This window comes from Akebia trifoliata, chromosome 13 (genome assembly GCF_017979445.1).
Source record: "Akebia trifoliata isolate Shusen 1 chromosome 13, ASM1797944v1, whole genome shotgun sequence".
Taxonomy (NCBI): domain Eukaryota; kingdom Viridiplantae; phylum Streptophyta; class Magnoliopsida; order Ranunculales; family Lardizabalaceae; genus Akebia; species Akebia trifoliata.
The window spans coordinates 3,756,722-3,771,548 of record NC_141387.1 but is presented as its reverse complement, the minus strand read 5'-3'; the positions used below and the strand labels follow the sequence as shown (position 1 = coordinate 3,771,548).

At 33.7% G+C, this 14,827-nt stretch overlaps 1 protein-coding gene across 1 annotated transcript; it reads left to right on the top strand.

The window, feature by feature from the left end:
- The first annotated feature begins 5,720 nt into the window (after positions 1–5,720).
- LOC147387370 (G-type lectin S-receptor-like serine/threonine-protein kinase At4g27290) lies at positions 5,721–10,256 on the top strand. The gene is made up of 7 exons (XM_086421118.1): positions 5,721–7,083; positions 8,178–8,309; positions 8,676–8,824; positions 8,913–9,123; positions 9,224–9,461; positions 9,543–9,693; positions 9,805–10,256. Exons 1-7 carry the CDS (start codon positions 5,829–5,831, stop codon positions 10,108–10,110), a joined length of 2,442 nt encoding a protein of 813 aa, XP_086277244.1. The 5' UTR covers positions 5,721–5,828; the 3' UTR covers positions 10,111–10,256.
- The last annotated feature ends 4,571 nt before the right edge of the window (positions 10,257–14,827 follow it).

The following is a 14,827-nucleotide window of genomic DNA, read 5'->3' as shown; positions in this document are numbered from 1 at the left end:
CCAATTAAACGGGTCATGCGGTTCGTTAACAGATCATAAAAAATTTCGGGTTGAATCCACGACAACCCTCTATATACAAGAATAGAAGACATAACCCAACACGGGTCAATAAAGATACTCATCCTCAAAATACATGTTATCGAGAGATACAAGTGAAGATGGCTACTTTAGACTTGTAAACATGTTGACCCTTTCATATTAGTTGTCCATAATATTAATTATGGAAAGCCACAACTCGACCTTGTTTTTGCTTCTCTCCTATTGACTTTAGATAATTCTTTTGCCATTACTACTATTGATAATGAAAGCTCAAGTCAACTTTATCACATTTTTATTTTTTTGAAGAAAGAAAAACATAAAACTTCTAAATTTTTTGAGGGCTTGAAGAAAGTCGGATACAACTTCAAAAGTGATATGAATAGGAACTTGACATTGCGTAAGAGCCTTACCCTTCTCCTTGGTTTTCAATATACCGTCGATTCCTCAAGGTTTTTCCTGAACGAATTCTTTCCATTGATGCACACTCAAGATTATCTAAAGACACCTATAGGAAAGAATAAAGAAAAGAGAAACATCATGTACAAGGGCGGAGTTGGGATTTTCTTGTAGGGAGCAAACTTTAATCAACTGATAATGTAAATAATTGTTTTAGACCTTTCAAAAAATAAAAAGTTGTTTTATTGCACTTTAGCTAGTACGAATAAAAAAGAAGAGAAAATGTACTATTCCTTTCTAAAAAAATAAGGTCTATTGAGAAGGAAATTAAATACACCATTAAACAAAAATAATTTTAAAAAAAAATCATTTCTCACTTAGCTAATTACTTCAACAAAAAAGTAAGTTTGTTTGTTTGTTTTGTTTTGTTTTTGTTTTTGTTTTTGTTTTGTTTTTTTTTCTTTTTTGTTTCTTTTAGTGTTTTAACAATTGTCTTTTATCGCTTTGATGGGTTTCATGTTCTAGAAACGCTACAACCTTCAAACCTCAAGAAAAATACAAGATTTTAGAAAAGTGGAAAGATGGATTTTTTAGTAGAAAAATCAAGGGTCTTTTACAAGACATTTAATTTGACGGATAGAAGACAAGATTGAATAAATTAAAATTGATTGACCCTACAATTTAATTGTTTAAAGATGATATATATTTTTTGAGAGAAAAATCATGGGATTTTGATTAGACTTTGAAGACAAAGACATTTAGGTCATTTTACATTAGTCTCTTAAACAAAACTTGAACTCTCCCTCGTGTGAAACGTCCATGTTCTAGTGAATATTTGAGATACACTACGTTTTCACCTTGGTGAAATGCCCCTTGACCTCAGCCTTCTCTTATCATAAAAAATGTAAAGATAGTTCAGATATTTCTTTCCAAACCCGGTCATCATGGTAGTGATGATGACGGCTACAATATGATGATGGTAATGAGGATCTTGATGCCATTGAAGTCATTTTTATAAGTCTATGAGAAAAGACCAAGGTAAAGGGAGCATGTAAATAATTTGAAAAAGGAGGAGGCATCTCAAATATTCCAAAAATATAGTGGATATGACTTCATTTTGACAATACAAGGGGCCACATGTCATATTAATGGGAAGGCATGAACTTTGAAGCTTTCTTCAATATTTGATTTGGACCAGGGGAGCCACTCATTAATTTGAGAACATAGGGTTTTCCTCTTATATTGATTTTTGTGGAGGATAAGCTTTATAAAAGAAATTGATTTTTATTTATTTTTGATAATAATTAGGGGATGAAGTTGGCCCCTCTTGCCAGCCCCGCCCTTATCAAGTAAAGGAGTTGTTGACGAGGTCCGTCATGAATCTGGATGCATCTCCCATGGTCATGTTTACTTTTTTCCTCCAATATCATTTTTTTCTCCCCCACCCTTTGACATGGTAGCTCTCCCTTAAAATATATAAAAAAAGGGTCCCTATCCATGGCCAACAGTTTGGCAAACATTTTGGCAAACACTTTTTCAAAACATGGGTTAGAGGTCTTGGAATGGGCTGATTTTTGGTGAGGATGATCTCTACGGTGAGGAGATCATCCTCACCAAAAATCAGCTCATTCCAAAACTTCTAGCCCCATTTTACAACTTGAAAAATCGTGAACCGTCCATTTTTTGTAAACCATTTTTGATGAGGTTAGAAGTTTTGGAATGGGCTGATTTTTGGTGATGATGATCTCCTCACCATAGAGATCATCCTCACCAAAAATCAGCCCATTCCAAGACCTCTAACCCATGTTTTGTAAAATGTGTTTGCCAAAATGTTTGCCAAACTGTTGGCCATTGAACGCTACTCATAAAAAAATTAATCTAAATGAAGAAAAGCAATCAATCCCCTCCTTAAATCAAGGAATTCTCAATTCCAAATAAATGACTATTGTCAAGATACATAATATCTCTCCAATCATTTAAGAGACATTCTATTTCAAGATTAAATTTCATTTTAATCTAAATAAATTCTAATTAATTCAAAATATACCAATAGGTGCCTTGAGATGTGTTGAACATTATGTTAAAATACACGGTGAATCTTCCCTATGATCAATCATTGAGATGTGCTTTGTTTGTGCCACATGTTTGATTCTACTTTTTTCAACCACACAATAGCTTACCTAACTCGCCAGATGTCACATACAGGTTCAAGTTGAGTCAATTAATGTCTCGAATGTCAATTAGGGCAAGTCAATTGAATATATCATGAATTATTAAATAAAGAAAAAATTATTTAAAAAATCATAACTATTTCTAATTTTGTTTTTCGAAAAACCACATTAGATGTACGACGAGTTATAATATCATGCAATGAAATGATCTTATTTAGTATTTACTAAGACAGCACACATCCCGAACTGTTTACTTTAGTAATGACTGTAAAATTGATATCTAGTATTTTGACTGTTAAAAAAAATCACAATTTTTCTAAATAATCTCATGCGTTGCTCTAATTGTTATCTGGCCTGTAAAATTGATATTTATCAAATGATTAATGACTTTTTGACTCCCCATGGTGCATACTCAAAATACTCTCATGATGTGGCATGTGTTGGAACCATAGATCTTTACTTTTCGACAAACACATATGCACATATGGTTATGTGCAGATGTGTTTCCTGAGGAGTAGAGAGTATTTTGAATATGCCATGTGGAGGAATTAGATTATCACGACTCTTATCAAATAGGTCGGGTCAAGTTAACTTGGTCGATCAAGTTAATTGGATTATGTCAAATGGGTTGGTTCAGATCCAAACGACTTTGATCTGGTATGTAATGGCTGAGTTAACGTGGTTGACTTGACTCAATTAAATGTGCAAAATCTTGATGGAGTCTTTTGGGCCGGAGCAAGACCAGTCAATTGGATTGACCCCAATCAAGTCAATTGTTTGAAAAGTCGAATTTGCTTGGAGGGAGTTGAATCTAGCTGTTCATTGGCTGGCAAAGAAAGGAAGGTGCCTTGAAATACTCATGCTGGAGTAACATTGAAATGTATATCCATTCTCACATCATTGATGAGGAGGTGCACACTTAACCAAATGGGACTTTTCACCCCTATCTCGATGAAAAGTATTTATGAATTTCATGCATACATCCACATCAGCCATGTCAGAATCGATGTACATTTGAATGTTACTGTAACATTTTTCACAAAAATATTTGTTATTGTAAATCAAGTAATTATCTCTGTCCTTAATTATTTTGGAGGATTAGATTTGTAACTACATTTGGCTACAGCTTCTCTTTGAAATGAGAAAAAAAAAACATAAAAATGTCAATATCGAATTCGAACTCATCTCTTGGATTGAAAAGAGGGATAAGAGAATTTAGGGTATTTTAATTTAAAAACTCAATTAACTTCAAAAAGTGGCTTATTTGTCGCATCAATGAAAGAACTAAGTTGGTAGATACTTAGGAATGTGTGATGGCGCGGTAATATCAACATATCTGGCCTTTGAGAGGATAAATTTGTCTTAAATTCATATTGTGTACATCCTGGGGGTAGGATTCAAACCCTCCTCCCACACTTTAATACATACCACAAATGTTACAATCCAAGGAAATTTTGATAAGGAGATTATTTTCTTTTTCTCTTCTAACCCAATTGTCCGGCCAGCTTGCACTCACCACTACTATTGTCAAGGAGATTTTGAAATGGAGGAATTTTAGATTTTAATTCGTAAGATTGTGATTTATTTGGCATGTATTGAAATGGGAGCGGATCCTCTCTGATATGTTTTTTTCCAACAATATTGTGTAGTATTCTTTCAACAATGGAGAGATTAAGATGAAAAATAAGATTTAACTCATTAGTCATGTGATGATCATGATTTGGATCACATTAGAAATAAAAATAAAAATAAAAAAAATTAATTTTCTAAGTCTAATCTTAGAGATTGATAATGAACGGCCATTATATTCAAACATTTCAACAAAAAGATTTTAATCTTTATATGACATGGCGATTTCTCAACCATATAATCTAACTGTAAGGTACTGCAGGAAAAAAGTATTATAGAGGATCCACTCTCGTATTGAGATATAGGAAGAGGGTTTCAATCCTTCACACTGGGTGCTTAGGATCTAGAGTCAGCAAACGTGTCTACATTCAAGCCTCAAAAACTGAAAGATTGTCAGCCTCGAATACATGCAAATTATCAAGAAATATCCTTGAAGATGGGAACTCTAGACTAGTAAACAAGTTGACACTCGTACAACATTTATTTTAGATGGCCACAACACATACGACGACCTTTGTTTCTTCTTCTTCTATTGACTTGGATATTTCTTGTCATTACTACAACTAATAATGAAAGCCCAAGTCTAACCACATTTTTCTTTTCTTTAATTTCTTTTTTCTTTCCTTTAAAAAAAAAACAAAAATGGAAAGCAAATAGAGCTTTCAAATTGGTCATACGTGGGTCTCTATCCAATAAATAAAGTTTATATTTTTTGGGGTAATTTTTATTGATTTGAATAGTAAATACAGATTCATGAATGCAACCTAATTTCCTCTCCCTCCCCTTAATAATAACAAGGAATAACTTTAACTTGAGAGCAAAAAAATGAGCATTTAATTAGATAAATTGCCGATATTTACTACATTTCTCTCTATAATATATATAGTAAATATTCTGATATGAAGTATGTTTAATATGAATGTATATAATTTTAATGAGATGTTCATATTTTGCAAATCAGTTACATAAAATTTTGAACCTCAATAAAAATTGATTTGAAATTAATTATTTATCGTACTAATAATTTTAGAGTTGCAATAATATGACCTGGGTGGCATACTCAATCGACTCCTTGATGGGACAAGTTTGGGAATTGTAGATCTATACCCCTCAGGATACACGATTGCACTTCCCCATAAAAAAATGTATCCCGAGGCGTACAAATCTACAGTTCTCAAACTTGTCCACGTCAAAGAGTCGATTGAGTATGCCACTTGGCTATTCATATTAGCAGGACTCTTAATTTTAATCTATTTTTAATGGACTGACTTTTGGTCAAAATATTCATAATGACTAATCATGCGGTTGGATTATTGTTAAAACGTTTGCCCCCAAGTGTGGTGATTAATAAGAGCAAGGAGTAAGTATAGATTATGCGATGATAGTTCACCACTTCAAAGTTCAAACAGATTATTTTCTTTGGGTAAAAGTGAAACCTTGACTTAAATTGATCGTTATGGAAAGACTGAGGGCTCTCGACCTTTGTGCCATTCATATTAGACTCAAGGTATCTTCCAAATTGCCAGACTCCAAAGAAACCAAGTATTTAACTGTGTTGAGAATTGAGAAGATAATCCATAAAGTTCTCTCTCAATGAATGGCCTTTTGTTCCTTATTTTTAGCTGCCTTTTGCTCCTTTTCTTCATAAAAGTCTCAATTGAGACTGAAATCCTCAGAGACACCAAGCCCTTAGATTCTTTGGGCGATACCTTCCGATTAGGCTTCTTCAAACCTGGTAATTCTAACAACTGGTACTTGGGAATATGGTACAAAAACATCCCAAATAAAACAGTTATTTGGGTTGCAAACGGAGACACCCCACTGAGTGCTCCATTGGGACTATTAAAGATCGACGATGATGGAAAGCTTGTACTTCTCAACCAAAACAAAAGCATTATTTGGTCGTCTTCAAACAATTCCTTGGAGAAGAAACCAATTGCTCATGAGTTCTTGAAATCGGGGAACCTTGTTTTGAGATATGTAGGCGACAACAGTCAGGAGAGCTATATTTGGCAGAGCTTTGATTATCCGACCAATACATTTTTTGAGGGCTTGAAGCTTGGATACAAAATACCTGGTATGGACAGGCACTTGACGTCATGGAAGAGCCCTGATGACCCTTCTCCTGGTAAGTTCACATTGGGCATTGATTCTGCTCGGTTGCCTCAATTAGTTTTGTCCGAGGGATTGAGCAAGAAGTATCGAGCAGGACCATGGAATGGACGTCGATTTAGTGGCATTCCTGAGCTGGATAGCAACTCAATCTTCAAACCAATATTTGTCTCTAATGACAAAGAGGTGTATTATAGTTTTCAAGACATCGACAGTTCTATTATTTCAGTAGTCGTCTTGAGTCCGGAGGGATTCGCTCAACGTTTTATATGGAATTATCGACAGAAAGTTTGGAAGGACGTGTTAACACTGCATAAAGACCATTGTGATGATTATGGATATTGTGGTCCTTATGGTATTTGTAACATTAATAAAAATCCGATTTGTCGTTGTTTAGAGGGATTTGTACCGAAATCACCACAAGATTGGGAGCAGTTTGAACGGTCTGGTGGTTGTGTAAGGAAAATTTCATTATTGGATTGCAATAATGGAGATGAATTTGAACTTTTTTCTTCAGTGAAATTGCCTGATACAAATGATTCGTGGGTGGATGAGACCATGAGCCTTAAGGAATGCGAGGTGCACTGCTTGAACAGCTGTTCTTGCATGGCTTATGCTAATTCTAATATCACAGAAGGCAGTGGATGTGTCCTATGGTTTGGGGATTTGCTTGACATTAAAGAGTTCACCCAAGACGGGCAAGATCTCTATGTTCGAATGGCACCTTCAGAACAAGGTACGTATGATTATGCTTGCTTTTCTCTTATCGTCCAACTATAGTTACAAAATTCTTCAAATTTTTTCAAAAATTGTACAATTCTCTAAATAAAGGAGTAGCTGATTCAATTAGTGAATCGATAAACTAATTGGTGACTTATCTATTGATACCTTTCCCCCTTCAAATTTTATTTTCTTCAAAAGTGGAATCTCATTTGTATAATTCCGGAAAATTTTCTAAATTTACCTTTTTAAAAATTTCCTGAACTTTATCTGAATTAAGTCAATTAACTGACTCTAACACTGGTCGAACAATTACCGAACTTGGTTATTATGCTAAAACTTGAGTCTGGTTTGATGCTAAGACTTTGTATGGTAGGGATTATCATTATGCAAAGTAAATCCAGATCGTATGCACTCAAGGTGGAGGATTGGAATCCTCCTCCCACACCTCACCACATGCCATGTAAGCCATAATCAAAGGAAATTTTAAAAAGGAGAAAGAGTCCAATCCTATGCACCCAGGGTGGAGGAATGAAATCCTCCTCCCACACCTCAATACATGACACGTTAGCCACATTTCAAGGATGTTTAGACTTTAATTCTTTGAAATGTGGCTAACGTGTCATGTATTGAGGTGTGGGAGGAGGGTCTCATTCCTCCACCCTGGGTGCACACGATCTGGATTCAAAGGAGAAATTTTAGGCATCAATTCCTTGAATTTTATTGGCATGTGTTGAGGTGTGGGTGGAGGGTTTCTATCCTCCACCCTAGGAGCATAGGATCCGAATTCTATGCAAAGCCATGCATGCCTGTGACATCACCGAAATTGCCATGCCGGGATCAAATTCCAAGATAGTTTCGGCCTGGTCTCGTCTTATATACTAATATTAAATGACCTAAATGCCATCATCTAAAACTAATTATTAAAAAAAATAAACCTTCATTTTAAGTGAAGTTAGACTTGCCAAAGTTTTAGGCATACATGTAGTTGATGGACCAAATAGAATTCATATTACTGAGCCAAATATTTAGGGCAAGACATAGAATTAATGACGATGAATTAGAAAAACTCATGTGACAATTAACTTGATTAAATTGTGATGATCACAGATGGACATGTTCATTCCAGAAAGAAGGAGAAACTAGTGGCTGTGATTATATTCGTATCAATAGTTACGGGGATACTTCTATTGGGTTTGACCATTGGTTGTACCATTTGGAAGACCAGGACAAAGCAAACAGGTTAGTTATTTTGTTCACCAAAATTAATTTCCATTGATGGTACACTATTTTGTCACATTTACCTTCTATGAAAGGAGGTATTAATGAAATCATATTATATATGTTAATGACCTACGGTTTTATTCATACAATGGAAGAGACACGTGGAATTAGGGTAAAGACTCCTCAAAATCATGGACTTCTGTTGCACATTTTTGTACTTTGTCAAATGAATTTTAAATTATAAAAGCCTATTTTATTATATATAGATTATTATCTGTGTTATGTCGAATGCATTAATGAATCTATTTAGGGAACTTTTGTAATTAAAAAAATTGATTCAAAATATACTAAATCATTTTCATGGTAAACAAATATGTAATGAAGAAAACAGGCAAAACCAAGATTACACACGTGAAAACCCGAGGGGTGCACTGGAGTTACCTATATTTGATTTTGCTACAATCGCTGCTGCAACTAATAACTTCTCCCATGATAACAAGCTTGGCGAGGGTGGTTTTGGTCCTGTTTACAAGGTAACTCCCATTATATTGATCACATCAATTGTGCTGAAACCCAAAGAAGAATTTTCTCTTAATCATGTTCAGCTATGATAATCTCTAGGGTGAGCTACTAATAGGACAAGAGATAGCAGTGAAGAGGCTTTCGAAGAATTCTGGCCAAGGCCTCAATGAGTTTAAGAACGAAGTTATTTTGATCTCGAAACTTCAACACCGGAACCTAGTTAGGCTGCTTGGATGTTGCATTGAGAGAGATGAAAAGATGTTAATCTATGAGTACATGCCAAACAAAAGTTTAGACTTCTTTATCTTTGGTTTGTCCCTCTCTAACACTTCAGATATTTGACATACTTCGATTGCTTATTTAGTAGAGTTTGAAGATTAATGCTTAACTTTTCCGTAAAATATGCTCAGATCAAGCAAGATATACTTTACTTGGTTGGCAAAAACGCTTCGACATTATAGTAGGCATAGCTCAAGGACTTCTTTATCTTCATAGAGATTCAAGACTGAGAATTGTCCATAGAGATCTCAAAGCTGGCAATATTCTTCTAGACAGTGAGATGAACCCGAAAATTTCAGATTTTGGCATGGCAAGAACTTTTGGAGGAAACCAGATAGAAGCAGTTACAGGAAGGGTTGTTGGAACTTAGTAAGTAGCATTAGAGTTATTCTATTTACATCTATTTCCATTAATTGCTTACAACTAATTTTTGTTGATGATGTCATATAGTGGTTATATGTCTCCGGAATATGCGATAGATGGGCTATTTTCGATGAAATCCGATGTCTTTAGCTTCGGTGTTTTGGTGTTGGAGATAGTTAGTGGCAAGAAGAATAGAGGGTTCGATCATCCTGACCATGGTCTCAACCTTCTTGGACATGTAAGCGTAGAAATGAATGTCCTTCCATCTTCTTCTAAATTAAACTTAATTATCTAGCATTTACTTTCTATTCTATTAATGAGTAAAAAGTGATTTTGATTTTTTTCCAAGGCATGGAAATTATGGAATGAAGGCAAAGCCTTGGATATGGTGGATACATTGTTGGAGTATCGGTTACCCGAACCTGAACTGTTGAGATGCATCCAAGTGGGTCTTTTATGTGTGCAACAGAGCCCAGAAGACAGGCCGAGCATGTCGTCAGTGGTTTTAATGTTAGGTAGTGAGGCTTCCATTTTGCCCCAACCGAAACAACCGGGTTTTTATAATGAAAGGAGTTTCATTGAGGCACATCCATCATCAAGTTCAGGGATACAGTGTACAACCGAGGTAACTATTTCATGGTCTATTGGTCGCTAGTAGATTGTTATGTTACACACATTTATTTGTGTTAAGCTTTCAAACTCTATTGTTTCGTACAATAAGTGTTGTTGTAAGTTATTCCACTGCTCGATAGAGTACCATTCAATCAGTCAAAAATGAAACATGAAAGCATTCGAATTTGTAACACTAAGAGAGTAAAAAAAGAAAAAAGAAATCACAAGTATGATGATGCACACATATTCCCAACAGTCAAATAGATTGTGTCATATATATTATTGGATCTTGACATTGCCATTGGTATAAGTTGTATTCTCTAACAAAACGCTAATAGTGCCACCCTGATGAAAGGGGGATCAGTGTTAGAATTTTATGTCGTGTGACCCAATTGACCTTACGGTTTTGTTGTTTTAGTTGCACAAGAATTCTATAAACATTATAGATATCGATATTTAAAGAAACTTAATATCATTAGAATTATAAATATTCTTTAAAGTTAGTAAGAGACCTTGATGGATAGGAAACTTAATAAAAGAATAGTTTTAGGCCCACAACTTTCATCTATAAAAAGGGATCGACAACTCCATATTGAAAAAGAATAGAGAGAACGCATGTGTGTTGAAAAATGTAATTAAGAAAAGAGTTTATAAGAGTGATATTTCTCAATCACTAATTCCTAGCCGTTCCATATAGAGAGAAGGGAGAAGGCGAGTTTAGATAAAATGATCAATTTGATTGGGGTTCCGAAAGCTTCTAGGAACATCAAAAGGCACAGCTCCAATGTTTTGAATCAACGATTTCAAAAAGACAAAAACAACTATAAATAAGGACCTCTAACAAACACTACCAACTGAAATCGCCTTGACCTTTTTTCACTAAATAGTTTAAATGGGGAATTCTTTGAGAAATGGGAGTCGCTACCTAATTTTGATGTACGAGTCAAAATAAGTCCAAATGGGTCTGTATCGATCCACAGATAAGAGAAATGTGTAAGGGGTTAGATTACAGGTTTCAAAAGGTGTTAGGCACCGAATCCGCCTGATCAAGATGAACGATCTTTACTACGATCCAAAACTATCATATGGTCAATATACAAAGACTACAATCAAACTAGGGTCCAATCATCATCAAATTACACCGAATTTGCTAAACGAATCTTATGGCTAATATTTCCCTAAATATTACATGATTTCTCGAATTTCACACAAAAATGAAAAAATTTGAAAAAACATTAATTTCAACCTCAGGATCTAAAGTTAATTAAAAAATCCACATGCAAATATTTTCCAAATCCATAACAATGAGAGTTTGCGAAAATTTTCTAAATTAAAAAATTAGAAATGTAAAATTTCTAAATTTGTAACTTATGAGATTTCTAAATTAGGAATATGAAAGTTTCCAAACTAAAAATTTACAAATATGATGAGTTTCCTAAATTCTAAATTTATAAAAATAATTTTTTAAAATAGAAAATTACCAATATGACGAGTCTTGAATTAGAAACTTGAAAAACAAGAATTTTCTTAAATAGAAGATTTCAAAAGAACACGAAATTTTCGAATTAGAAAATCCCAAATTTCTATGAATAAGAAATTTCTAAATAGGAGAATGCAAACTTCTAAATTGGAAAATCACAAAAAGGAAATTTCTTAATTAGAAATTTATGAACATGGATTTTTCAAAAATAGAAAATATGAACATGAATTTCTTGAAAGAGAAAATTACAAATATGAAAAGAAACTTCTGAAACATATGCAATTTTTAAATTTTCAAATAAGTCCTCAAGGCATACACCCATAAATCGATTGGAAAATTAATTCGAGTTCATGCGAAAAAAATCGATAAATCAATCCATTAGCCATTTTATTAAATTGAAATAATATTTTGTGTGCCACGTGCATTTAAATCGTTGAGTCAACTCACATGTATTAAATAAAAAAAAATTCAACTTTTAAATCTCCACTTGCACCAAAATCAGTAAGTCGTCAATTTATATATAGATGCAAAATTTTCAAATCAAAACTTTAGGAACACGTGGAAAAATAACAAATCGAAAATTCACATTTATGTGTTACATTTCTTAATAAAAAAATGAAGAATATGTGATAAACCTTACGAACACATTGATGAAAGTTAGATAATCACCCATACAGAATAGAAACGAGAAAATGAGGAGAAAGAAAAAAATGTAAAATAAAAAATAAAAAATAAAATAAACAAAAATAAATTAAACTTACCTCCACAATAGAGTTGTGGCCGTGGTGCGTTCTTTCAAATAAAAATCAGAATGTCTTGCGAGTATTGTAGCAATCGAAGATAGGAATTGCAAGTGATTTTGTGAAGGAATGAGAGAGATCGTCTGAAAAAAGGAAGTCATGCGGTTGCTGTGAGGAGGAGGTCGTGCAATTGATGTGTGTGAAAGGAGATGAAGGTGAGTTTTCCCTTATTTCTTCAACTGTTTTTCTTTTCTTTTTTTCCCTTTTATTCCTTTTCTCCCTTATTTGTTGCTACTGATGTGTCATGAGGGCCAAGTCCTAAGAGAAAGTTGGGTGGGGAGAGTTCGAATGTGTTCGAGAGAAAGAGGATGTCTGGCAGAGAGTTGAGGAATGAAGAAGTTATTAAGAACGTCTGAGAGAGAAAGAAGGTCTAAGAAAGAGACGTGAGGAAGAGCCTTGAAAGAGAGGAGTCGTGAGAGAGAGAGAGATAAGGTCGTGAGTTAGAGGAGAGAACAGAGAAAGTGTTCAAGAGAGGACGTCTGGGGAGGATCTGAGAGAGCAAGGAAGTGGGAAAGATGGGAAAATGTGTAGAGGCCTTTCTTTATTCCTTCTTCTTCTCCTTCTCTTCTTTTGTTTTTGTTTATTATCTTTTTGTTGGAAGAACAAGAGAAAATCGATGGAAAGAGGGGTGGAGGGCTGCTATTGCTTGCTGTGGTAAAAGGATGGAAGAAAGGTGTTTGAGGAGTTGTTGTAGGGGTCTTAACTAGAGAGAGAGAGAGAGAAAGAGAGCAGATCATAAGTGAGAGGAGAGATCAGAGAGGGAGGGAGACGTTGGAGCAAAGAGGACGTTCAGCCAGTAGAGACATGGGGAAGAGGGCATTTTCTGTCAACGTGAAGATAAAAGAGTTTTTATAAACAAAACTTTGTTTCAGTTTTTCTTTATATCCAATTTTCCAGGTTTCCTTTCAGGAGAATGGGGGTGGGGATCCCACGTTACTTGCATTTTAATAATCCTTCATCGATTGGGTACATGATTGGTCAATTTTTATCTTTTCGATTTTTACATGATTGTTTTGATTTTGATTCCAATTTTATGGGTCAATTAATTTTTAATTTGAAATTTTTATTGGTTAATTAAATTTACTTTAATTTTGACTTTTAATTTGTTTAAATTATAATTTATTTGTTGATCAACTCTTAATTTGCATTTTTAAGTGGATTTTGATGAAAATTTGATTTTGAGTATTAATTGCTTGAATTTTTGTTTGGTTTTGATGATATTTTGATTTAAATTTGAATTTGATGTTTAGTTTTAATTTAAATTTGATTTTGATTTTTAATTTAAATTTGATTTTTAATTTTTAATTTCATTTCTAATTTTAATTTTTTTTTATCATGTTTTCCTAAGAATTAATGTCTCTAGGTCAAAGTTGGACACTGAAGATCATTCTGATTATTTTTGTGATTTCTCATAAATTTCTCTATTTTCATTGATTTAGATCTCATTAGACTCGAAATCATATTCTGAGTGCATTAGAGGTACTTTCAAGATTTTTCAGAGATCTAAAATTAATGAGGGGTATTTTCATTATTTTGGTGATTTTTGCATAATTTTACAAATTTTGACGTGAGATTTTTTTTAGTCCCAACGTGATTATTTCTAAGTCTTAAGGTCATATTTTCCTAGCATAGCAAGGTCTATAGGTTATCGAAATTGATGAGTGTCTCTCAACACTGAATTATATGCACGTTTCCCAAACATTTATCTTAATTTTTGTCCATACTTCTCCGTATTAAGGTAATAATCATGATAAGTCTCGAAACATCATATTGCATGTTATTAGATGATAATTAGGCTTAATTATATATAAATAATTTCATAAATCTGATTACGTGTGTTTCTTGTGCAAGAGATCAACATTTTAAAATCTAAAGCTCAAGGCAAAAGCATTTGGACTCGTTTTAGAATGTCCTAATCCTTAACTCATGTTCTCCTCTTTTGTCCTTTTGTGCAAAGAAAAGTAGAGGTTACTTTTTAACTCTTCTACACATATTTTTCTCTATAAATAGAACCTCAATATCTAGAGAAAGGGTTCATCCTCTTCTTCTTAATTTCTTTGTAATTTTCAGAGTTTTTTCCTTTCATCTTTGTTCTTTAAATTTCTTTGTAACTCCATTGAAGGATTATAAAAAAGGAATCAAATTGCAACATAGACTCTTCTCATTCTCTTCTTTACCATGGTTCCTTTATTTTACTATTATTGTACTTTGTTCCTTGCGATGATCCGCTAGACTCTCTTTAGAGAGGTCGATGATGCCAAAGCAAGTTCATCTTACTATTGGTGTTTCAATTCCATTATTTCTACTTTAATTGTGTTCTTATGAAGCCTCTTAAGGTGAGATCATCTAATTTGTATTTCCAATTCTAACTTTGATGATTATTGCTTAGATGAGTTCAAGCTTAATCATACTTTGTAATGAATTCAAAATATAAGTTGGATAATCTCCTATAAGTTTAAGATTTATAATTGTTATTTTTT